General features: G+C 42.3%; 1 protein-coding gene across 1 annotated transcript in view; it reads left to right on the top strand.

The window, feature by feature from the left end:
• Positions 1-23341, top strand: part of TMEM64 (transmembrane protein 64) — a 43241-nt gene extending 19900 nt beyond the window's left edge. The window contains exons 2-3 of the mRNA XM_069731590.1: positions 17689-17844; positions 20509-23341. Of these exons, the coding sequence (XP_069587691.1) occupies positions 17689-17844; positions 20509-20694 (342 nt within the window). The 3' untranslated portion in view covers positions 20695-23341. The remainder of the gene's footprint in view (positions 1-17688; positions 17845-20508) is intronic.
• Positions 23342-23975: the final 634 nt, after the last annotated feature.

The raw sequence follows: 23975 nt of genomic DNA, 5'->3' as shown, positions 1-23975 counted from the left end.
AATACTTTATCTAAAAAACTAATTAAAGCTGCCAAAAAGGAAACCGAAAAGCACATTGCTAAGGAGAGTAAAACTAATCCCAAACTGTTCTTCAACTATATAAATAGTAAAAGAATAAAAACTGAAAATGTAGGCCCCTTAAAAAATAGTGAGGAAAGAATGGTTGTAGATGACGAGGAAAAAGCTAACATATTAAACACCTTCTTCTCCACGGTATTCACGGTGGAAAATGAAATGCTAGGTGAAATCCCAAGAAACAATGAAAACCCTATATTAAGAGTCACCAATCTAACCCAAGAAGAGGTGCGAAACCGGCTAAATAAGATTAAAATAGATAAATCTCCGGGTCCGGATGGCATACACCCACGAGTACTAAGAGAACTAAGTAATGTAATAGATAAACCATTATTTCTTATTTTTAGTGACTCTATAGCGACAGGGTCTGTTCCGCAGGACTGGCGCATAGCAAATGTGGTGCCAATATTCAAAAAGGGCTCTAAAAGTGAACCTGGAAATTATAGGCCAGTAAGTCTAACCTCTATTGTTGGTAAAATATTTGAAGGGTTTCTGAGGGATGTTATTCTGGATTCTCAATGAGAATAACTGTTTAACTCCATATCAGCATGGGTTTATGAGAAATCGCTCCTGTCAAACCAATCTAATCAGTTTTTATGAAGAGGTAAGCTATAGACTGGACCACGGTGAGTCATTGGACGTGGTATATCTCGATTTTTCCAAAGCGTTTGATACCGTGCCGCACAAGAGGTTGGTACACAAAATGAGAATGCTTGGTCTGGGGGAAAATGTGTGTAAATGGGTTAGTAACTGGCTTAGTGATAGAAAGCAGAGGGTGGTTATAAATGGTATAGTCTCTAACTGGGTCGCTGTGACCAGTGGGGTACCGCAGGGGTCAGTATTGGGACCTGTTCTCTTCAACATATTCATTAATGATCTGGTAGAAGGTTTACACAGTAAAATATCGATATTTGCAGATGATACAAAACTATGTAAAGCAGTTAATACAATATATTAACTTGATATTTGCAGATGATACAAAACTATGTAAAGCAGTTAATACAAGAGAAGATAGTATTCTGCTACAGATGGATCTGGATAAGTTGGAAACTTGGGCTGAAAGGTGGCAGATGAGGTTTAACAATGATAAATGTAAGGTTATACACATGGGAAGAGGGAATCAATATCACCATTACACACTGAACGGGAAACCACTGGGTAAATCTGACAGGGAGAAGGACTTGGGGATCCTAGTTAATGATAAACTTACCTGGAGCAGCCAGTGCCAGGCAGCAGCTGCCAAGGCAAACAGGATCATGGGGTGCATTAAAAGAGGTCTGGATACACATGATGAGAGCATTATACTGCCTCTGTACAAATCCCTAGTTAGACCGCACATGGAGTACTGTGTCCAGTTTTGGGCACCGGTGCTCAGGAAGGATATAATGGAACTAGAGAGAGTACAAAGGAGGGCAACAAAATTAATAAAGGGGATGGGAGAACTACAATACCCAGATAGATTAGCGAAATTAGGATTATTTAGTCTAGAAAAAAGACGACTGAGGGGCGATCTAATAACCATGTATAAGTATATAAGGGGACAATACAAATATCTCGCTGAGGATCTGTTTATACCAAGGAAGGTGACGGGCACAAGGGGGCATTCTTTGCGTCTGGAGGAGAGAAGGTTTTTCCACCAACATAGAAGAGGATTCTTTACTGTTAGGGCAGTGAGAATCTGGAATTGCTTGCCTGAGGAGGTGGTGATGGCGAACTCAGTCGAGGGGTTCAAGAGAGGCCTGGATGTCTTCCTGGAGCAGAACAATATTGTATCATACAATTATTAGGTTCTGTAGAAGGACGTAGATCTGGGTATTTATTATGATGGAATATAGGCTGAACTGGATGGACAAATGTCTTTTTTCGGCCTTACTAACTATGTTACTATGTTACTATATATTTCTGCTGGGGTTAGGGTTTGGATTACGTTTATGGTTGGGATTGTGGTTAGGGTTATGGTTAGGGGTGTGTTGGGGTTAGGGGTGTACTTATGTTTAGGGTTGAGAATAGGGTTAGGGGTGTGTAGGGGTTAGGGTTGGAGTTAGAATTGGCAGTTTTCCACTGTTTAGGCACATCAGGGGCTCTGCAAACGCAACATGACGTCCGATCTCAATTCTGCGTTGAAAAAGTCAAACGGCGCTCCTTCCCTTCCGAGCTCTGCCATGCGCCCAAACAGGGGTTTACCCCAACATATGGGGTATCGGCGTACTCAGGACAAATTGCACAACAACTTTAGGCGTCCAATTTCTCCTGTTACCCTTGAAAACATAAAAACTTGGGGGGCTAAAAAATTCATTTTTATGGAAAAAAATTTTATTTTCACGGCTCTGCATTATAAACTTTAGTGAAACACTTAGTTCAAAATGCTCACCCCACATCCATATAAGTTCCTTGGGGTGGGGTCTAGTTTCCAAAAAGGTGTCACTTGTGGGGGGTTTCCACTGTTTAGGCACATCAGTGCTCTCCAAATGCAATGTGATGCCCGATCTCAATTCCAGCCAATGCGTGCTCCTTCCCTTACGAGCCTTGCCGTGCACCCAAACAGTGGTTTACCCCCACATATGGGGTATCGCCGTATTCAGGAGAAATTGCACAACAAATTTTGTGGTTCATTTTCTGTTGTGTTTTTTTCACATTTGTGAAAATAGAAAAATACTGGTTCTGAAATAAAATGTTTGTGAAAAAAAGTTAAATGATTATTCCTTCCACATTGCTTCAGTTCCTGTGAAGCACGTAAAGGGTCAATTAACTTCTTGAATGTGGTTTTGAGCACCTTGAGGGGTGCAGTTTTTAAAATGGTGTCACTTTTGGGTATTTTCTGTCATGTACACCCCTCAAAGTGACTTCAAATGTGATGTGGTCCCTAAAAAAAAAAAATTGGTGTTGTAAAAATGAGAAATCGCTGGTCTATTTATTAACTATTTTGTGTGACATATCTCTCGGATTTAAGGGCATAAAAATTCAAAGTTTGAAAATTGCAAAATCTTAAATATTTTTGCCATGTTTCCGTTTTTTTCATAAATAAACGCAAGTGATATCGAAGAAATTTAATCACTATCATGAAGTTCAATGTCACGAAAAAACAATGTCGGAATCAGCGGGATCCGTTGAAGCGTTCCAGAGTTATTACCTCATAAAGGTGGTCAGAATTGTAGAAATTGGCCTGGTCATTAAGCTGCAAATTGGCTCTGTCACTTAGGGGTTAATGCAAAAAAATCTGATTCTACCTCATTGTTGTTTGGCAAAAAAAAAAAAAAAGCACAGCGAAACTTGATACTAGCGTTTATTTACCACCCATTATTTTCAATAGGTGAAAAATTCTGAAAAAAAAACACTGAAAGAATTGACGGAGGAGAAAGGAGCAGCAGCGTTTCTTATTTTCATGTGTACTATTGGTTCATGAAATAAAAATTAGTAGTAAATGTTGTTCCCCTCAATCTTCAAGTAGACAGGGCAGCCATTTCTGCTAGTGGCCAAGACAACGTTGTTCCCCCTTTTTCGCATATGTGTAGGTAGAAGTGAGCGGTGTCCATATCCTTCTGACCTGCCATGGCGCATACACGATCGGCAGGTATCATGCACATGTCCTACTCAGTAGTAGAGATGGGGTGGATGGCGCTGGATAGCCCCTTCAAGAAGACCAAGTTTTCCTGTCAGGGCAACCAAATAAAACCTCTACGAGCGTCCGAATGGGCTTTTGTAGTGTCACAATAATAGGGGCTGCCAGCTGTGTAGACGATGCTGTTTCTCAAATTCACTTCTCGAGTAACCCCAAACGGCCATAATGTAGGGATCTCATACAGACGGAGCACATGTGGCAGCCTGAGGCCTTGCCAATAATTACACAAAAGGAATCCTGAAACCGTGACCCGTCGGGACGACTTGATGACTGGTCTAGATTGCTCTGCTGGCTGCATTTTTCAGGGAAACAGAAGTAGCAGTGTTGAAAAGAATGGAAGATAGAAATGGCAATATAATATACATAGTAACATAGTTAGTAAGGCCGAAAAAAGACATTTGTCCATCCAGTTCAGCCTATATTCCATCATAATAAATCCCCAGATCTGCGTCCTTCTACAGAACCTAATAATTGTATGATACAATATTGTTCTGCTCCAGGAAGACATCCAGGCCTCTCTTGAACCCCTCGACTGAGTTCGCCATCACCACCTCCTCAGGCAAGCAATTCCAGATTCTCACTGCCCTAACAGTAAAGAATCCTCTTCTATGTTGGTGGAAAAACCTTCTCTCCTCCAGACGCAAAGAATGCCCCCTTGTGCCCGTCACCTTCCTTAGTATAAACAGATCCTCAGCGAGATATTTGTATTGTCCCCTTATATACTTATACATGGTTATTAGATCGCCCCTCAGTCGTCTTTTTTCTAGACTAAATAATCCTAATTTCGCTAATCTATCTGGGTATTGTAGTTCTCCCATCCCCTTTATTAATTTTGTTGCCCTCCTTTGTACTCTCTCTAGTTCCATTATATCCTTCCTGAGCACCGGTGCCCAAAACTGGACACAGTACTCCATGTGCGGTCTAACTAGGGATTTGTACAGAGGCAGTATAATGCTCTCATCATGTGTATCCAGACCTCTTTTAATGCACCCAATGATCCTGTTTGCCTTGGCAGCTGCTGCCTGGCACTGGCTGCTCCAGGTAAGTTTATCATTAACTAGGATCCCCAAGTCCTTCTCCCTGTCAGATTTACCCAGTGGTTTCCCGTTCAGTGTGTAATGGTGATATTGATTCCCTCTTCCCATGTGTATAACCTTACATTTATCATTGTTAAACCTCATCTGCCACCTTTCAGCCCAAGTTTCCAACTTATCCAGATCCATCTGTAGCAGAATACTATCTTCTCTTGTATTAACTGCTTTACATAGTTTTGTATCATCTGCAAATATCGATATTTTACTGTGTAAACCTTCTACCAGATCATTAATGAATATGTTGAAGAGAACAGGTCCCAATACTGACCCCTGCGGTACCCCACTGGTCACAGCGACCCAGTTAGAGACTATACCATTTATAACCACCCTCTGCTTTCTATCACTAAGCCAGTTACTAACCCATTTACACACATTTTCCCCCAGACCAAGCATTCTCATTTTGTGTACCAACCTCTTGTGCGGCACGGTATCAAACGCTTTGGAAAAATCGAGATATACCACGTCCAATGACTCACCGTGGTCCAGCCTATAGCTTACCTCTTCATAAAAACTGATTAGATTGGTTTGACAGGAGCGATTTCTCATAAACCCATGCTGATATGGAGTTAAACAGTTATTCTCATTGAGATAATCCAGAATAACATCCCTCAGAAACCCTTCAAATATTTTACCAACAATAGAGGTTAGACTTACTGGCCTATAATTTCCAGGTTCACTTTTAGAGCCCTTTTTGAATATTGGCACCACATTTGCTATGCGCCAGTCCTGCGGAACAGACCCTGTCGCTATAGAGTCACTAAAAATAAGAAATAATGGTTTATCTATTACATTACTTAGTTCTCTTAGTATGCCATCCGGACCTGGAGATTTATCTATTTTAATCTTATTTAGCCGGTTTCGCACCTCTTCTTGGGTTAGATTGGTGACTCTTAATATAGGGTTTTCATTGTTTCTTGGGATTTCACCTAGCATTTCATTTTCCACCGTGAATACCGTGGAGAAGAAGGTGTTTAATATGTTAGCTTTTTCCTCGTCATCTACAACCATTCTTTCCTCACTATTTTTTAAGGGGCCTACATTTTCAGTTTTTATTCTTTTACTATTGATATAGTTGAAGAACAGTTTGGGATTAGTTTTACTCTCCTTAGCAATGTGCTTCTCTGTTTCCTTTTTGGCAGCTTTAATTAGTTTTTTAGATAAAGTATTTTTCTCCCTATAGTTTTTTAGAGCTTCAGTGGTGCCATCCTGCTTTAGTAGTGCAAATGCTTTCTTTTTACTGTTAATTGCCTGCCTTACTTCTTTGTTTAGCCACATTGGGTTTTTCCTATTTCTAGTCCTTTTATTCCCACAAGGTATAAACCGCTTACACTGCCTATTTAGGATGTTCTTAAACATTTCCCATTTATTATCTGTATTCTTATTTCTGAGGATATTGTCCCAGTCTACCAGATTAAGGGCATCTCTAAGCTGGTCAAACTTTGCCTTCCTAAAGTTCAATGTTTTTGTGACTCCCTGACAAGTCCCCCTAGTGAAAGACAGGTGAAACTGCACAATATTGTGGTCGCTATTTCCTAAATGCCCAACCACCTGCAGATTTGTTATTCTGTCAGGTCTATTAGATAGTATTAGGTCTAAAAGTGCTGCTCCTCTGGTTGGATTCTGCACCAATTGTGAAAGATAATTTTTCTTGGTTATTAGCAGAAACCTGTATATGGAACACTGTAATATGGAACACTGTAAATTAAGCCCCCTATTTGACTGATGGCCATCTCACCGACTCACTCTGTCGAACAGTCCTGTGTTCTCTATGAAAAAGCCGCTGCCAGAGATCTGTCGGCAGCCTAATGTTTACAGAACAGGGGGATTGTCCTCCTGTAATCGGACATTCTGTCCCTTGAACTCATCCTATTAGACCAATGTGTACGTGGGCTTTAGATTAATGTGACAGTTGCAACAATTGTTTTTTTTTTTTATCCTGCCCATTTTTTCTTCTATGGGGCTAAGCACTTATGAACTGATGGTTGCTAACTACCTGCCTGTTCTGCCGTGCAACAATCTCTCCCAGATCAGAGTGATCATGATCCTGCTTCCTGTCACATAACATCTAACATTGACAAAGCAGTTCCTTTTCTTCCTTCCTGCTCTGTTGATGGTATGTAACTGCCGACCTCATGTTGATTGACAGCCGGCTCCTCGCTGCGTTAGGCTGGGCCGGCTGTCATGCAGCATGATGTCTGCAGTGATGCATCGTTAACAGAGCGGAGCGGAAGAGAAGGGAATAGATCAAAAAACTCAAACGAAAAAAACGAGGCAGATTTTTTTTAAATTGGGATTTTTTCAAATGCAAATCTGGTTGTATGATTTTTGTCTAAAAATAATGTATCCATTCTGTTCGGAAAGAAAATAACCATGCCTTTTATAGATACTGGAGGGCGAGCTACATAATTTGGGTTGTGTCATCAGAATGTGAGTGTTGTGATGAGACTTTACAAATTGTAGCACCCGCAGCAGGGTAGATATATATATCGCAGAACAAGTCAAAGACAATCCACGGGGACGGTTCTCAGAAGCAAAACCGAAATTATCTGCACTCATCCCTTGTGTTCTGCTCCTCAGGATGAGGAACAGTGCAGGTGTCTGATAAGACGTCACGAGAAGACCAGGCTGATAAAACCGTATATTTTATGAGCCTGTGTCTGGCGGATACGAGACAATGTTCTCTGGGTCAGTCTCGGCTCGTAATTTTATGCGATGGGACAACACTGAATCTCAGATTAGATCAAGGTGTATCCATTTATGCCGGTGTTTTCCCATTCCTGCCATAGTATCTGCCCGCCCGAGGCTAAACCTGTTCTTCCGCACGCTGCTGTATATATATAACATCAAGTATGTGTCAAGTTACGTGCTAGAACTCCTGGAACTGCCACCAGCGGACCTACTATGTGGAGCAGTGATTCCAGTAGCCTCCAACTCTCCCAGCCGATCGCCTGAGGTTTAGGGACATGGCTATTTGACTCCCAGTCAACCTAAATTCTCCTCACCCTTGTTTTCTTGATAGACTTCCGGGCATGTACACAATTCATCTTTTTTCAAGCTTATTTCACCTGGAACCCGCCTGAAAGCCCTAGAAAAATGCCCCAAAAAAGTGAACACGTTCACTAGAATGTGAAAAAGACTTGCTGTTTTATATATTCCTTACTTGTTTTTATCTTATTGTGACATCTTTAGGCTTTGAAAGCCAACAAGCAGTTATAAGAAGCTACCGGTCCATTCTTGGGTAGTTTGGATACACCAAAAAAATGGCACCAAGAAAATGACCATGATGATGCCAAAGAAGACGCTTCGGGAAAAATGCCACCAACATTTTCCTCCTTTGGTTCAAAATCTTTATGCGAATGCAAGCAAATAGAAGATGCTGTGTGCACATTACCTAACGGTCTAAAAGGCCTTAGTAACATCTGTGTATTACAGCTGTTTTTGTTATGATGTATCGGGCAATTTCATTGATTGAATATTGCACTGGCGGCTTGATAGCGGAACTAAATATCATATGTACCAGGCCCATGTATTGCCAAGGATAGCATGTGCATAATGCACAGAATTTATTGATAAAGATTCAACCAAATAATGAATCTTCAATCATTAGTCCATTTACGAAGATGGCACCGACCTTGATGCATGTTTTGGCAAAAGCCTTGGCGTCAGTTGTAATATACAGCTGATACGTACTGCTGGGAGAGTTGGCTTCTGAGCCCGCACTGTGCATGCCGGCAAGTTTCCTGAACACCTTGATGGCAGTTCTATGTATATACAAAATATTAAGCGGTTGAAGTGTGTGTCCACTTATACACTTATTTTTTAACAATTTAATTAATGCTTCTAAAATAAAAGCAAATTAATGACATCTACAGTTTCAGCGAAGTTGTACGCTTCTGATCTACACTATGTTCCAAATTATTATGCAGATATTTTTCTCGGATTTTCCTAAATGGTGAAAATGAGTCAGTCTAATAAGTCATCACCCATTAGATTATACCTCAAATTTTATTGAAGAAACCTCCCAATGATAACAATATAATCTCCAAAATAAATAAAAACTCAAAATACACTGTTCCAAATTATTAGGCACAGTAGAATTTCTAAACATTTGATATGTTTTAAAGAACTGAAAATGCTCATTTGTGGAATTTGCAGCATTAGGAGGTCACATTCACTGACCAAGAAAGCGATTTAACTCCAAAACCTCCTAACAGGCAAAGTTACATGTTAACATAGGACCCTTCTTTGATATCACCTTCACAATTCTTGCATTCTTGAGTTTTTGGAGAGTTTCTGCTTGTATTTCTTTGCATGAAGTCAGATTAGCTTCCTAGAGCTGCTGTTTTGATATGAACTGCCTCCCACCCTCATAGATCTTTTGCTTGGTGATACTCCAAAGGTTCTCTGTACGGTTGAGGTCAGGTGAAGATGGTGGCCACACCATGAGTTTATCTCCTTTTATGCCCATAGCAGCCAATGACTCAGAGATATTCTTTGCAGCATGAGATGGTACATTGTCATGCATGAAGATGATTTTGCTCCTGAAGGCACGCTTCTGCTTTTATACCATGGAAGGGAGTTGTCAGTCAGAAACACAATTTACTTTACAGAGGTCATTTTCACATCTTCAGGAACCTTAAAGGGCCCTACCAGCTGTTTCCCCATGATTCCGGCCCAAAACATGATTTCTCCACCTCCTTGCTGACGTCGCAGCCTTGTTGCGACATGGTGGCCATCCACCAACCATCCACTATTCCATCCATCTGGACCATCCAGGGTTTCTCGACACTCATCAGTAAACAAGACTGTTTGAAAATTAGTCTTCATGTATGTCTGGGCCCACTGCAACCATTTCTGCTAATGAACACTGTTTAGGGGTGGCCGAATAGTAGGTTTATGCACCACAGCAAGCCTTTGAAGGATCATACACCTTGAGGTTCGAGGGACTCCAGAAGCACCAGCAGCTTCAAATAACTGTGTGCTGCTTTGTAATGGTAGTTTGGCAGCTGCTCTCTTAATCCAGCGAATTTGTCAGAAACCTTCCTCATTATGCCTTTATCTGCATGAACTCTGTCTGTGCTCTGTTTCAGTCACAAATCTCTTCACAGTATGATGATCACAAAGTTTTTGTGAAGTATCTAATATTTTCATACCTTGTCCAAGGCATTGCACTATTTAACGCTTTTCAGCAGCAGAGAGATCCTTTTTATTTCTCATATTGCTTGAAAACTTTGGCCTGCTTAATAATGTGGAACATCATTTTTAAGTAGTTTTCCTTTAATTAGAATCACCTGGAAAACTAATTATCACATGTATTTAAGATTGATTCCAGTTATCTATTGAGCCCTGAGACACAATACCATCCATGAGTTTATTTGAAAAACAATTAAATCTTTATGACACTTAAATCCAATTTGCATAATAATTTGGAACACCGTGTAATATTCACGTGTTCTCCTAAGCGCCATTCAGATGTACATTTGGTAGAAAAACAAAAAGTACAGATGGATGACAATGTGACTGCAGGGTTTCACGTTCGTTACAATGTAACCATATAGGTCTGCATGAGAGCTGTATACACAAAACGATAGACAATATGTCTTGCTGCCTTTATTTATTTTTTTTGCATTATGCATTGGAGCAATGTAAATAGATTGTGAACATGAAATCACACAACAAACCAAACTGCTACAATCTTCATTAACTTATAAAGTTAGACTCCTGACCCTCTAATATATACGTTAGTTGGGTGTGGATTTCATTTTACTTCTTGTTTGCATCATATTTTTTTCTGTAGACCACCTTCACTGTATACTTGCCCCAATAATGTCACCCTGCACTTTTCTCTGCGCTTATTCCCAGAGTTAAAGTGACTGTTATAATTGCTACAGCTATAGCGTGAATCTGGGCACACACGAGCAGCCCTCCGTGGCGGTATAGATGCCAGTCTGTGAGCCACTGTCCTTGGCACTAAAAGCCAGGAGCTGGTAATTAGTGTGATCATCTTTGGCATGTGCTGCTATGTTCTCTGACTGCCAAGGCTGTTCTCATAAGTGATCAGAAAATGAATCAGCGGAGTTAATTATTTGTAAATGACATAGTACTTTGCCCACAGACTCCTGGTATGTGTGTGATTCATACCAGTTCACTGACACCAGTTGCTTTGCTGTAATGAGAATCTGTCAGTAGGACAACCCTCCTTAGCGTCTAGGGATGTGGGTCATAGGAAGCTGACTAAAATCATACCTTGATATCTGCGATCCAGTGTCTTATTACAGAGAAATCCGCCTTTTCCGAGTATACAGATGTACGCTATTCATTTACAATAATCTCTGGAGGCAAATTCTCAAGAAGATCTACTTCCCACCCATAGATCTTAACAGGTCATTTACATAATAAGAAAAACGCAGATTTCTCTGGAATAAGAGATCAGATCGCAGATATCAAAGTATCATTTTATTCAGCTTGCTATGACCTACATGCCCATATAGACGGCTTAGGAGGGTTCATCCTACGGACAGATGCCCTCTAAGAGCTTTTCTTGTCTATTTGTCGTATAGATACCCAAACATACCACATGGGCAGCATTGTTGCTTTGCAGCGCTGGGGTCCTGGGTTCAAATCCCTCCAAGAACAACATCTGCGAGGAGTTTGGATGTTCTCCCCGTGTTTGGGTGGGTCTCCTCCGGGTTCTCCGATTTCCTCCAACACTTCAAAGACCATACTGATAGGGAATGTAGATGGTGAGCCCCAATGGGGACAGCGATGATAATGTATGTAAAGCGCTGTGGAATTACGGTATTGGTGCTATATAAGAAAGAGTAAAATAAAAAATAAAGGCATTTAAGGCATCCATGTCTGGAAAGGTAGAACTACAGGGTAGTCTCAAGGGCAATGCTACCTAGGAAAAAAATGTGTAAAATACGTCTGCTCTTTCTAGTATTACCATGTAAGTCACTGAACTTAGAAACATAATTTAGGCTAAGTATCGGCTACACTAGGGACATTCGCTTGTCTGGAGGAGAGCACTGTTATTGGGAATCAATACAGAAGTACATTAAGCTATATAGACCCGCACGTATGCCAGGATGGCTGCTGAACGCCGGGATGGCTGCTGAACGCCAGGATGGCTGCTGAACGCTGTGTCCGCTTCTGGATGTTGTGACTCCATCCATACTTGGTGGCCTTTGTCTCTAGTGCCTGCAATGTGCGTACATTTGAAATTTCCTTCAAGAATAGTCATCTGGCCACCATGATAAATGGCACATATGTTCTATACGTCTTGGGTTAGTTGGGCTCTTGTGCTGGGCCACCCATGGGTGAAGAGAATGAGGGTCTCTCCTTCCTCTTTCCCCAGCATATGCTGACTCTTGTGTATGGTTGTGTTTTTGTTTTTTACAGCAATTGACGGAACAATGTACGTGCGAAAATATTCTATTGCGGAAAAGTCTAAGGCTATGTTCACACGTTACGTTTTTGCTGCGTTTTTTTTTCTGCAGGCAGAAGCTGCTTGCAAAAAAGCAGGTTATGTTTCTTCTGCATGCTGATAAAGTAGGGTGCCTCTCCCCCCCCCCAAAAAAAAAAAATCATGATGCATCGTCCTGAAGTTTTTTGCTGCATTTTTTTAACTTCCTCATTGCTTTGTATGGGTAAAAAAAACGCAGAAAGAAGTGACGTGCTGCAGTTTGCAAAACAGCAGCAGTTTTCCAAATAAGTCAGAAAAAAAAGTCTATCGGATTTCTGAAATCTCATGGCTTTTGCTGGTACTTCAAAACGCAGGTTAAAATTTGCGTAAAAAAGCAGCAAAAATGCAACATGTGAATGTAGCCTGTAGACTTCTACTGTTCTCTTAGGCTGTCAATAAGTATCTGCTGATAAGCGCTGACGTTTCTTTATTGATTTTAAGCCACCAACACAATTCCTAGACTCGATGGATTTTAGTAATGTAAAGGGACATCTCATGTTTGGCATCCGGCTTATCTCGTTCCCATGATCCCATCAGTGAGCGATCGTTAAATGGCGATTGTCCAACTACTCTCCCCCATAGACCTGCATGCTTGTAAGTAAGCCGCCGCCGGACGTGTCCTGGGGAAGCAAAGGGATCAGACCTCGTAATTCAACACGCAGGAGCCTTGTCTCGCTCAACATCCGAAGAGTTGGGTCTCCAATACACATTAAATTGTCTCCGGTCTGGCTGACTTTAAAGGGGTTGTCCCAACTCTGTACAGGTGATCACTTGCTGATAGTTGGGAGGTCCTTTAACCAGGAGCCACAGCAATCCCGAGAATGGGACTGCTAGATCCATCAGAGTACAGCACTTGGCCATCTCTGGACAGGCAGAACTCGACTAAACAGCCTTTTATGTGCCTATGAGGCTGTTGCCTTTCGGTCAGGAGACTCACAACCGATTTTGATTATCGTGGCCTGTACCTGGACTGTATTTCACAGATGTCAGAATTTTGCGTTTATTTAAAAGGAACCTGTGACCACTTTTCTACCCTTCCAGCTAAAAATACCATTTTATTCAGTGTCCGCTATGCATTCCCTAAATACTTATGTAACTCCCCATGTACCACCCATAAAACCATTTCTATTTCTCCAGCGATGTATGCTAATAGGGTCAGTCCGGGCCTATGGGGGTGGCTTCGGTTCACTCACTCCACCCCTCTCCTCAGCTGCTGCACGCAGTCCTTGACGTGGATGACGCAGATCGCTGTGAGATATCGCGCCTGCGCAGCCAAATGGTTTCTCGCGCATACACCCTTCTGCTTTTTCGCTTTGCTCGCAGTTGGGCAGAGCATACTGCGCACAGGCGAGAAACCTTTTGACTACGCAGGCGCAATATCTCAGCGATATGCGTCGTCCATGTCAAGGACTGAGTGCAGCAGCCGAGGAGAGGGGTGGAGTGAGTGAACCGAAGCCACGCCCATCGGACCAAACAGACCCTATTAGCATACGTGGCTGGATAAATAGAAAAGGTTTTATGGGTGATACATGGGGAGTCAGGGGGTTACATAAGTATTTAGGGAATGCATAGCTGACACTGAATAAAATATTTTTAGCTGGTAGGACAGAAAAGTGGTGACAGGTTCCCTTTAACCCTGCTGTTGTCTTCGGTCAAAAACGACCGACCTTGAACTTCAATATTCTTTAAAATATTCAAGATGCGGCTCTGAAACCTGTGGCCGACCGACCCATCCTCATTTAAGTCAATCAACCACAAGTTTCAGAACCGCATCTTGAACACCCCAAAAAATACCAAAGTTCAAAATAGGTCTCCCCAAACCGAAGACAACAGCAGGGGCAACATTGGTGCAGGTAAATGGAAAATACCCTCCAGTATTTAATCTAGGCTGCCCTTCAGTAAGAGAAAGTCTAGAAGGAGGTTTTCCTTTTAACAAAAAACATTTTTATATTCTGTCTCCAAGAATAACACAAACCAAATGTCGGTCATGAATTGTAATCAGGTTTGTTTGCTCTGGGTTTTTTTTTCCAATTATTTCAATTCTGCGATTACCAGCCGCGCCATGTCGATTCCTGGCAGCGTGTTTGCTTTACTTTAATTAAATTTCGCCGTGTCTTCTGCTGCCGACTGCCGGATTATTCAGCTCAAAATACAAAGAGCCGAGCCAGCATCGCATTAATGTAGATCCCAAAGTCCTCCCCGTGGGGCGGCTGAGACGTCGGCCCGCTTACGGGGTGATACTATAATTACTGCCAAAAAAAAACACACAAGTGGGTTACACTTAAAAACAGCAAAAAAGAATATATATATATATATTTTTTTTACATGTCAATTAAATTTGTTCGGTAACATAATTTTTGCAATAATTTCAGTGAAGATAAGTCACACTCAAACATATGTGCGCTAAATAGAGAGTGGGAGCCAAGATTTTTTTAGATTGGTGGGGTATATGGATTTTATCTCATGCTTGATGTTCTTGGAACTTCTTTAGGGTAAGTTCACACTAGGTGTTTTGTTTTTTTTTATTTTTTTAATGCAAATATTCAGCTGTGTCTCGCAGTATCACCAAAGTCTACAAGATTTCAAAAATCTGCACACCGCTTGATTTTTTTTTTTTTTTCAGGATCGTTTGCATTTTTTTACACAGTAGAGCATGTCTCTTATTTCATTTTTTTTTTTTTTTTTTTTTTTTCATAATTTTTCATCCATTGACAAGAATGGGTGGTGAAAAAACTGCAGGTATCAGGTTTTGATGCTTTTTTTTTTTTTTTTTTTTTTGTGCCAAAACCTAATTCTGTAGAATAGGATTCTTTTTCTTTTACCCGAAACTTTATCAGCATGCACAAGAGACAAATCTAGAATGCCAAAACCGCAGCAAAACACACATTATTATTATTTTTTTTTTTTATATATATACAGCTTCTTTCCTGCCAAGAGATCAGGTTTTGGCGTGGAGAAAAAATAAAAAAAAGCCGAAAAAACATCTGGTGTGAACTCTTGTCAGGAGTCAAGCAAGTGTTGACCAACTGTGGCCCTGAGATAGAACAATTATATTAACCTGATCGTTCTGTCGGCAGACTGCTGGGACTACGCATCTGACGCGTCATGCGAAAAAATAATTAGCAGCTTGTGTGGGGCCTATTTTAGAGTTTCGGCTACTTGAAGCCAATGTCTGGGGTGTCGTGTGTGACTTGTGACCGCTGTAGCCCTACTCTATGGCCCGGATATTGTCAGCAGTACAAATCCTGGTTACATAATTCAATATCCCGCGAGAATGAACTTGATGAATTTTCTGCCGGTGTAAGTAGTCTCCGCCACTAAATGCGGTTTTCCGTAATTTATTATTAAATTGCTACATTGCAGTATTGTACGACGTACTGTAAAAAAAAGTCTCAAAATTACTTGTAAGATTATTGTTAATCCGGAAAAGTGATTCCAGTGCAGGACTCTGCAGTTTATCTGTGCTGTCCTCACCGACTCTGGGTCCACCGGTGCATTTCTGTGGCGGTGCCGGTGTACCCTTAACGGTGACAGGGGAGGAAAAGTATAATAGAAACACGTCACCACTTCTGTATTTGTCACCCACTCCTGGTTTTGGCTTACAAATACTGAGGTCAAATACTGACCGCGTGAACATGGCCTTAAAATAAATGGTTAAAATTGCAATGTGCTTGTAAAAAAAAAAAAAACCCAGCATAATTGCAATTTATCTAATGTTAAAAATCCTCTCAGCTCTTAAGAATGGAGGGCTTTTTAATTCTTTTAGTTCACTGCTCATTGTCTAGTTTGCTGACCACCTCTGCCATCTTATCAGTGGTGGCTGGTTTCCTAGGCAAGGGCTATGCACTTGCAAGTTGTTAGTTTTTCGGCCTGCAAGTGCAGTTTTGAAGCTAGCTATACCCAGCCTGTTTGTCCCCTGGCGGTCCTCCGATACTGTAGAGGCAAAACTGCCTCTGCTCGCAACATGGGAGAACGCACTGTTTAGGCCAGTGGTGCCGCCGTGGTCTGAACTGTGAATCTTCAGGAGCACACCGTCCCCAGGCAAACGGGAAGCCGGGAGGTTGAGTAGCAGTGGGCTCCTGAAGACAGAAGATTAGAACAACCCCTTAATAAAAGGGCAGAAAGTCCTTATCGAGGCTATTCAGTAACTGGGAGGAATCCGGCCATCTTGGCTTCTCCCAAGTTGACAGGTTCATCATCCGTCTGCTGTTCCATGATACAATAAAATGTCTATTAATCCAGCGTTGTGATATCAAAAGATCTTTATTTGAACGTTACCAGACGCTTGCCATAAATGGTATTTTATTTACCTGGTGTAAATGGCGCTATTCTCCTGGATCTGGCATTTCCTCTCTTGTTCCTGCACCTCTTGATTTCTGAGATAAGCCCCCTCTTCCGTGTATAGGCAACTGGTTGTAGTCCTCAGCTATTCTCCATCTGCGACCTATTGAGGACCACACTCCTTTGGCTAAAAACTACATTTGTGTACAATGAAGGGGAGGCCACAGGAACAAAAGAAAACCGCGCCGGATTCAGGAGAACAGTGGCATTTTCAGCAAGTAAAAAGAAAATATATATGCAAATTTATGGCAAGTGTCAGGTCTTCACCACATAGGAATCTGCTAATGATGGGGATGTTACAGGTCCGTGCACTACTATAAGGGCCTCACAAGGAGATATTCCGGTCAGTGATCACCTAAACACTAAATAGATGGGGGTTAGTGATGAGTGAATATGCTCGTTACTCAAGATTTCCTGAGCACGCTCGGGTGACCTCCGAGTATTTTTTAGTGCTCGGAGATTGTTTTTCTTGTCGCAAATGATTTACATCTGTTAGCCAGCATAAGTACATGTGGGGGTTGCCTAGTTGCTAGGGAATCTTCACATGTACTTTTGCTGGCTATCAGATGTAAATCATTCAGCTGCGGCAAGAAAAACTAATTATCCGAGCACTAAAAAATACTCGGAGGACCCCCGAGTGTGCTCAGGAAATCTTGTGTAACGAGTATATTCGCTCATCACTAATGGGGGTCCCACCACTGATCGATCCTGGTCACACGTTTCTCTCACAAAAGGGGACTGGTGTGACATTGAGATCCCTAATGTAGGCCTACACTTGGAAGTATTAGTGTTCCCTTGGTAACCAGCCACGGCACTGTTCCATTTCAGGTTTGATGATCAAAGCAGAGTTCCAATCCGTTGCTGTGGGCAACAGTGACTCACTTGGCGCGAGTGCTGAAAAGCTGTGCTTGAAACGGCCAAGAGTCAGACCCTACCACCGATCTGATATTGACGACATCCATTATGAATCGTACTCAGATCCCAGAAAATCCCTTTAATATTCTCTGAGAACTAAAACAAGCCGTAATTTCAATGTACTGTATGTTTGTTTTATTTTCCTATTTTTATTAACTTTTAAAAAAAATTTTTTTTAGATTACCGATCTTTCCTTACCCAACTACCTTGCGGCATCCTCCGTCGGCCTGTTCCCAACCCAGTTGTTGAACTCTTACTTGGGGACAACATTGCGTACGATGGAGGACGTCATTGCAGAACAAAGCGTCAGTGGATACTTTATATTCAGCCTACAGGTAACGTTCCATCTTCACATGGAGCACAAACATTTAGGAACGGGTCGATTTAATGGAGTTGATCGTTTTCCTATATGATTTGTTTTAATTTTAAAAAATTAAGATCATTAAAAAGTTTCATTTTGCGGCAACCAGCATGGCTTCAATAAAGGGAGTGCGTCAGTCCAAATTGCCAGTATAATCTAAAACCCGGAGCCTTGTAGGGAGATATAGCCCTGTAAAATAACATGTAGTCTTCTGATACTTGCTATGTTCAGCTCAAACTGGACTTTATTTTAATATGCTAGTTCGGGTGATGGATGCACCTTTGGTATGGCCAGGAGGCTCCCGGCACCATTTCACCCACTTGGTTTGCATACCCCTGCCTCCCTCACTGGCGACTGCCAGCACTGACTTGCCTGAGCCTTCTCGTCAGTCAGTGCAGGGAGGTGGCAATGTGCAATACTAGTGGGCTGAGCGGCCCGCTGAGCTTCTTGGCTACACTGAGGGTGCCCACGCTCCCTACCAAGCATACAGTGCCATGCAAATTAATTGGGACAAAGCAAAAAAATAAAATGTTATAATGCACTGTTGCATATTAATTCTGAAAATTACCTTTTTCCACTGGCTAGTTGACCAAGATTTATTTATTATATATTAAAACTGGTTTGAATCACTGGCTGGATTTTACGTTAAAAAATGCTTTGTTCCAGAGATTAGCTTACCTATTAAAACACTACGCCGTTTTTTTAATGATTTTTATTTCACCCCTACTAATGCATGTTCCTTCCTGTAGTAATATAATTAGCAGTTGCTGCCTTCTGATTTTTCCATTGCCGCTCCGCCATCTTGTTACCTCAGCTTTTATTGAGAAGTGTCCACCCGGCAAAAACCGCAGTTATCCGGCGGGACACAATTAGCAGAAGAGGATCATAGCTGTGTTTGCCGGGTGGACAGGAGGACACTTCCCAATGTAAGCAGTCCAGGTGAGCCCGAGCGAGGCTCTCAGACGTACATTGAGAGCTTGTGACTAGGGTTGAGCGACTTTTGTTTTTATAGGATCGGGTTTCACGAAACCCGACTTTTTCAAAAGTCGGCTCAAGTGAAATCGGCCGATCCTATAGAAAAGTCGGGGTCGGCCGAAACACGAAACCCAATGCAGTGCATTGGGTTTCTAATGGTTCCCAGGGTCTGAAGGAGAGGAAACTCTCCTTCAGGCCCTGGGATCCATATTTAGGTGTAAAATAAAGAATCAAAATAAAAAATATTGATATACTTACCCTCGGACGCGCCCTGGTTCTCACCGGCAGCCTTCCTTCCTAAGAATGAGCGCCTGAAGGACCTTCGATGACGTCGCGGCTTGTGATTGGTCGCGTGAACGGTCACATGGGCGTCACGCGACCAATCACAAGCCGCGACGTCATCTAAGGTCCTTCAGGCGCTGATTCTTAGGAAGGAAGGCTGCGGGTTAGAACCAGGGTGCGCCCGAGGGTGAGTATATACCTATTAAAAATATACTCACCCTCGGATGCGCCCTCGGACGCTTCCTTCCTAAGAATTAGCGCCTGAAGGACCTTAGATGACGTCGCGGCTTGTGATTGGTCGCGTGACCGCCCATGTGACCGCTCACGCGACCAATCACAAGCCGCGATGTCATCGAAGGCCCTTCAGGTGCTCATTCTTAGGAAGGAAGGCTGCCGGTGAGAACCAGGGCGCGTCCGAGGGCGAGTATATCAATATTTTTTTATTTTTATTCTTTATTTTACACTTAAATATGAATTCCGATACCGATTCCCGATATCTTAAACATATCGGAACTCGGTATCGGAATTCCGATTCCAGATCAGAAGATCGCCGACCTCATGGCCGACCTCACACAGGGGTCGGGTTTCATGAAACCCGACTTTGCCAAAAGTCGGCGACTTCTGAATCTGGCCGACCCGTTTCGCTCAACCCTACTTGTGACCATTAGCTGTGACCTGCAGTCAGTCAAGAGCTGAGGTAACAAGATGGCGGCGCGGCAACGGAAAAGGTGGCATACATTTTAGTGTAGGCAGGGAACAAAAAAAACACCGGAGTGGTGCCTGTTATGATGGAAAGATACCAAAAGAAGCAAGGCATTGGCCATGTTTCAATTACCTACATCGCGCTCGTTGAGTGCTGAAGAATGCTGAAAAAATGAAGACAGAAGCAGCTTATAACCGACTCTGTCTTCTCAGCATCAACTGTGGACCCAACCTGTTGAAGTAGGTTAGGTCTGTATTGTTAAAAGACCTCACTGCAGATACAGGATCTGCACTAGTGATCCATCGGCATCGAAATGTTGAAGTTACAGGGAACATAGAGGAAAAACACTATCCTGATGAAGAACAGCCAAAACTAAAGAAAATACCAGAAAACATGACCTAGCCCAGATTTCCTTTTTTGAGAAGACCCTTTTCTGACTGTAGCTGTAATCTGATACCTCAGTGAGCTACCAAGAGAGAAGGATTTGAGCTGTATTTCAGAGTGCATAAGGAGTTTAGGAGGCAGGGGAAGAGAAGTGGCTGTTAAGTGGAGAAAGAAGCAGATTTCTCCAATAAGTCAAATTAGAAAGTTTCTTATATTTGCTTTTAGTATTGATTTATGCAAAGTTTGTTGAAATAACCCTGGCAATTATTTTTTCCTTCTCCCCTTCCTCCACAGATTGTAATAAGCATTGCTCTTATGTTTTATGTTGTACACCGGGCCCAAGTTGAACTGAACGCAGCGATCCTGGCTTGTGAAATGGAGCTGAAGTCGTCTCTGAAAGGCGGTCAGCTCAACGGTGCCAGCTCTGTTTTCTGCAGCAAAAGGACCTTGTTATCTATGGGCGGGATCAACATCGTATGATTTCTGCTCTAGTCGTGTAGCCTTCATTATTGCCAATATTCCAATGACTTTCCATTTGTGGGTGGAAGACTTGGGCTCCGCCAGAAGTTTCCTGATGGACCTTAAGCGGTTTCCTATGCCAGGATGCCCACCAGGATCTCCTTCACATCTTGTGTGTGCCCCATGGCATATGCAAAGCACTTTTCCTGCACAGCTCTTAAGAACAATCGTCATGGCATATTTATTTATTAAAGCTCACGGCTATTTCTTACAAAATGACGAAGAAATGCTAAATTGTTTGTGATTTCATGTTTTCTTTTTGCATTTATAGCATTGTTAGAGGATCACCGCACCTAAACTACAGGTGAAGTCGTAGAAAACAAAAATAGCTGCAGAAATCTGTATCTATAAGTCCCAGTCAAGTTAAAGGGAAGGGGCATCTCCGAAGCATTACTTTATGTTGTTCCAGTTCATCTTAAATGAAAAATTAACTTTTTCCAAATCGTATTAGTTAAAAAATCAATTTGAACCATTTTGTTTACAGCGGTGTCTCCATGGCAACAGACTACAAAGAAACCTCATGTAGTCTGATCGTATAGACACTTTCCCCTTGCGAATTAGGGATGGATGAATGGCAGTACGGCTACAGGATAAGGAGTTTGTTGGTAGACGGTTACCATGGTGACACATTAGTTTGCAGAGTTGCTGTAGACTCGAAATAAAAGGAAACTTCTTAATTAAGACACTTTGTTTGTTTTTGATGCATTTGGACAATACAAAATAAATGTTGCTAAAGGGGTTGTCTGGCTAAAATAAAACTGTTCCTAGGGTACTTGATATGTAAAAATAAAAAAAACACAACTTGGTCAAGCCCACCCACCTGGATCCAGCACAGGCGACACATTGGTCTGCACAGAGATGAGACGCGGTGATGACATCATTCCACCAGACGCCTGACCGCTGCAGCCTGTAATTGGCCAGATGATGATGCGCTGCTTCGTCACCTGACTACTGCAGCCAATCACTGACCATTGCCGACTGATCGGTGGCATCGCAGCTTCCTGCCTCTGCGTAGACCATGGATGGGCCTGCGCTGCGTCCAGGTGGGTATGGATAGGTTAGTATGAATTCATTTTATCTACCTTTATTTTGCCATTCCACCCCTTTAAGATGGACTTTCTTCTTTTGCCTATTGTAGATGCTTGATCAGCTACATGTAGTTTTGGGGACCTTTTCCAAACATGTTTATGAATGTTTTAGGTGACTTTCATATAAAATATTTCTATATTAGACTTGCTAGCTCTTTAATAATTGCCTGGATAGTGTTTAATAACCACAGGACCATTTTTATTGTCCGAGAGACTTCAGAAGTACACCCCCTACAAAGTGCTCTTAAACCAGTTGTATTTTGTTACCAGTTTGAGTTCCTTAGCACAACTGGTGTTTTTTTTTGTTTGTTGCGGGTTAAAGCCATGTTCACGTCAAGGGCTAGATCTACCGACAGTCATCGTTTTCCTAAAAGAGATGGTAGTACTTACAGCAGCAGTGTTCAGCCAATAAATATGCTAGGGATTGTGCCAGCTGATGGCATTACTTATGTGGGCATGAAAATTCCCTATTGTCGGCAGCACATCCCCCCCTTCCCCCCTATGGAACTAGAAATGTGCTGCCGACAGTAATGCAAAGTGTATAAGGACAAACGATTGTCCGAGCGCCGATCAACTTATGTATTTTGCCCATGTGAAAGAGCCATAATGCGCATCCTCAGAAAATTGGCTAATATTTAAAATCGGGATTTTGTTAAATATATATTTTTCAAATTTTTTAATGTTTTTAATTTCCGTTTTCCGTATCTTTATTAACAAATAAAACCAACCAAAAAACAGAAATCCTGCCATTTTTTTTTTTCACGCGCCACTGAGTCTTTGGTTGGAGTCACACTTTCTGTTTCAGCAAACTCATTATCGTTACAGACGGGATTTAGTGATGAGCGAACGTGCTGGGATGAGGCGTTATCTGAGCATGCTCGGGTGCTAGCAGAGTGACTTCAGCGTGCTCGAATAATATGTTCGAGTCCCCGTGGCTGCATGTCTTGCAGCAGTTCGAGAACCACAACACATGCATGGATTGCCTCACAAACAGGTAATCCCTGCATGTGTTGTGGCTGTTGAGCAGCCCCGAGGCACGTTGCCGCAGGGACTCAAACATATTATTTGGGCACTCTGTTAGCACCCGAGCATGCTCAGATAACACCTTATGGACTCTAGTGCACATTAGGATTCTAATGAAAAGTAGAACACCTCTACACACAGTAGATTACACAGGATCCACCATTCACAATAGGTGACGGTCACAGCTCACCTTCTCCCACTCCCTTCCCAATGACCTTTGCCTAAATCAGAACATGCCCAAAAAATACCGTATTTTTCGGATTATAAGATGCACTTTTTTCCCGAAAATATTTGTATTTGGGGGCAAAATGGGGGTGCGTCTTATAATGTGGAAATACCTTGCCGGCCGCGGTGGAGCAGGCTCTCTGCAGGAAGGAGGCAAGAGAGGAGCAATGCCACAAGCAGGGACGAAGAAGTGTTCAGATGTGCGCGGCTGCGGGTGTTCGGTGGTGTAGGAGCTCCGCTGACATTTTGTGAAAGCCCAGAGCCCCCACACTTACATGGTTTACTATGAGGTGGACTCTGGGGGAAAATGGCTGTCGGGGGCGGCGCATGCGCAGATGGAGATCTCTGCACCAAGATCTCGGGAGATTACATCTCAGCGCCAAGATCTCCATCTGCGCATGCGCTGCCCCAGGCAGCCATTTTCCCGGAGTCCACATCATAGTAAACCATGTAAGTGCGGTAGCTCTGGGCTTTCACAAAATGTCAGTGGAGCTCCTACACCACCGAACACCCGCAGCGGCACACATCTGAACACTCATCCCAGCCTGCAGCAAAGCTCCACTCTTGCCTCCTCCAGCAGCGACCCTGGGACCCTGCCTCACCGCAGCCACCACCCCCCCAGTAAGCAACAAGACACCTGGATTGTAAGAAGCACCACCATTTTGTTAAAAAAAAAATATATTTTTTTTCCTATTTTTCTCCTCAAAATTGGTGCTGTTTTTTATAATCCGGTGCATCTTATAAACCGCAAAATACAGTATTTCTGTCGAATTGAAGGAGTCGGAGCTGGTCCAATGCACAAGAAGTGTAGTAGTAATAGGCTTGTTGGCAAGTGTGACAATTGCAAGATGTCTGGTTTTCGTTTATTTTTAATTTTTGTTTTTAAATTTTATAGAACTTAAAAAA

This window comes from Ranitomeya imitator, chromosome 6, assembly GCF_032444005.1.
Source record: "Ranitomeya imitator isolate aRanImi1 chromosome 6, aRanImi1.pri, whole genome shotgun sequence".
Lineage (NCBI taxonomy): Eukaryota > Metazoa > Chordata > Amphibia > Anura > Dendrobatidae > Ranitomeya > Ranitomeya imitator.
This window is presented reverse-complemented; position numbering and strand designations above follow the sequence as displayed.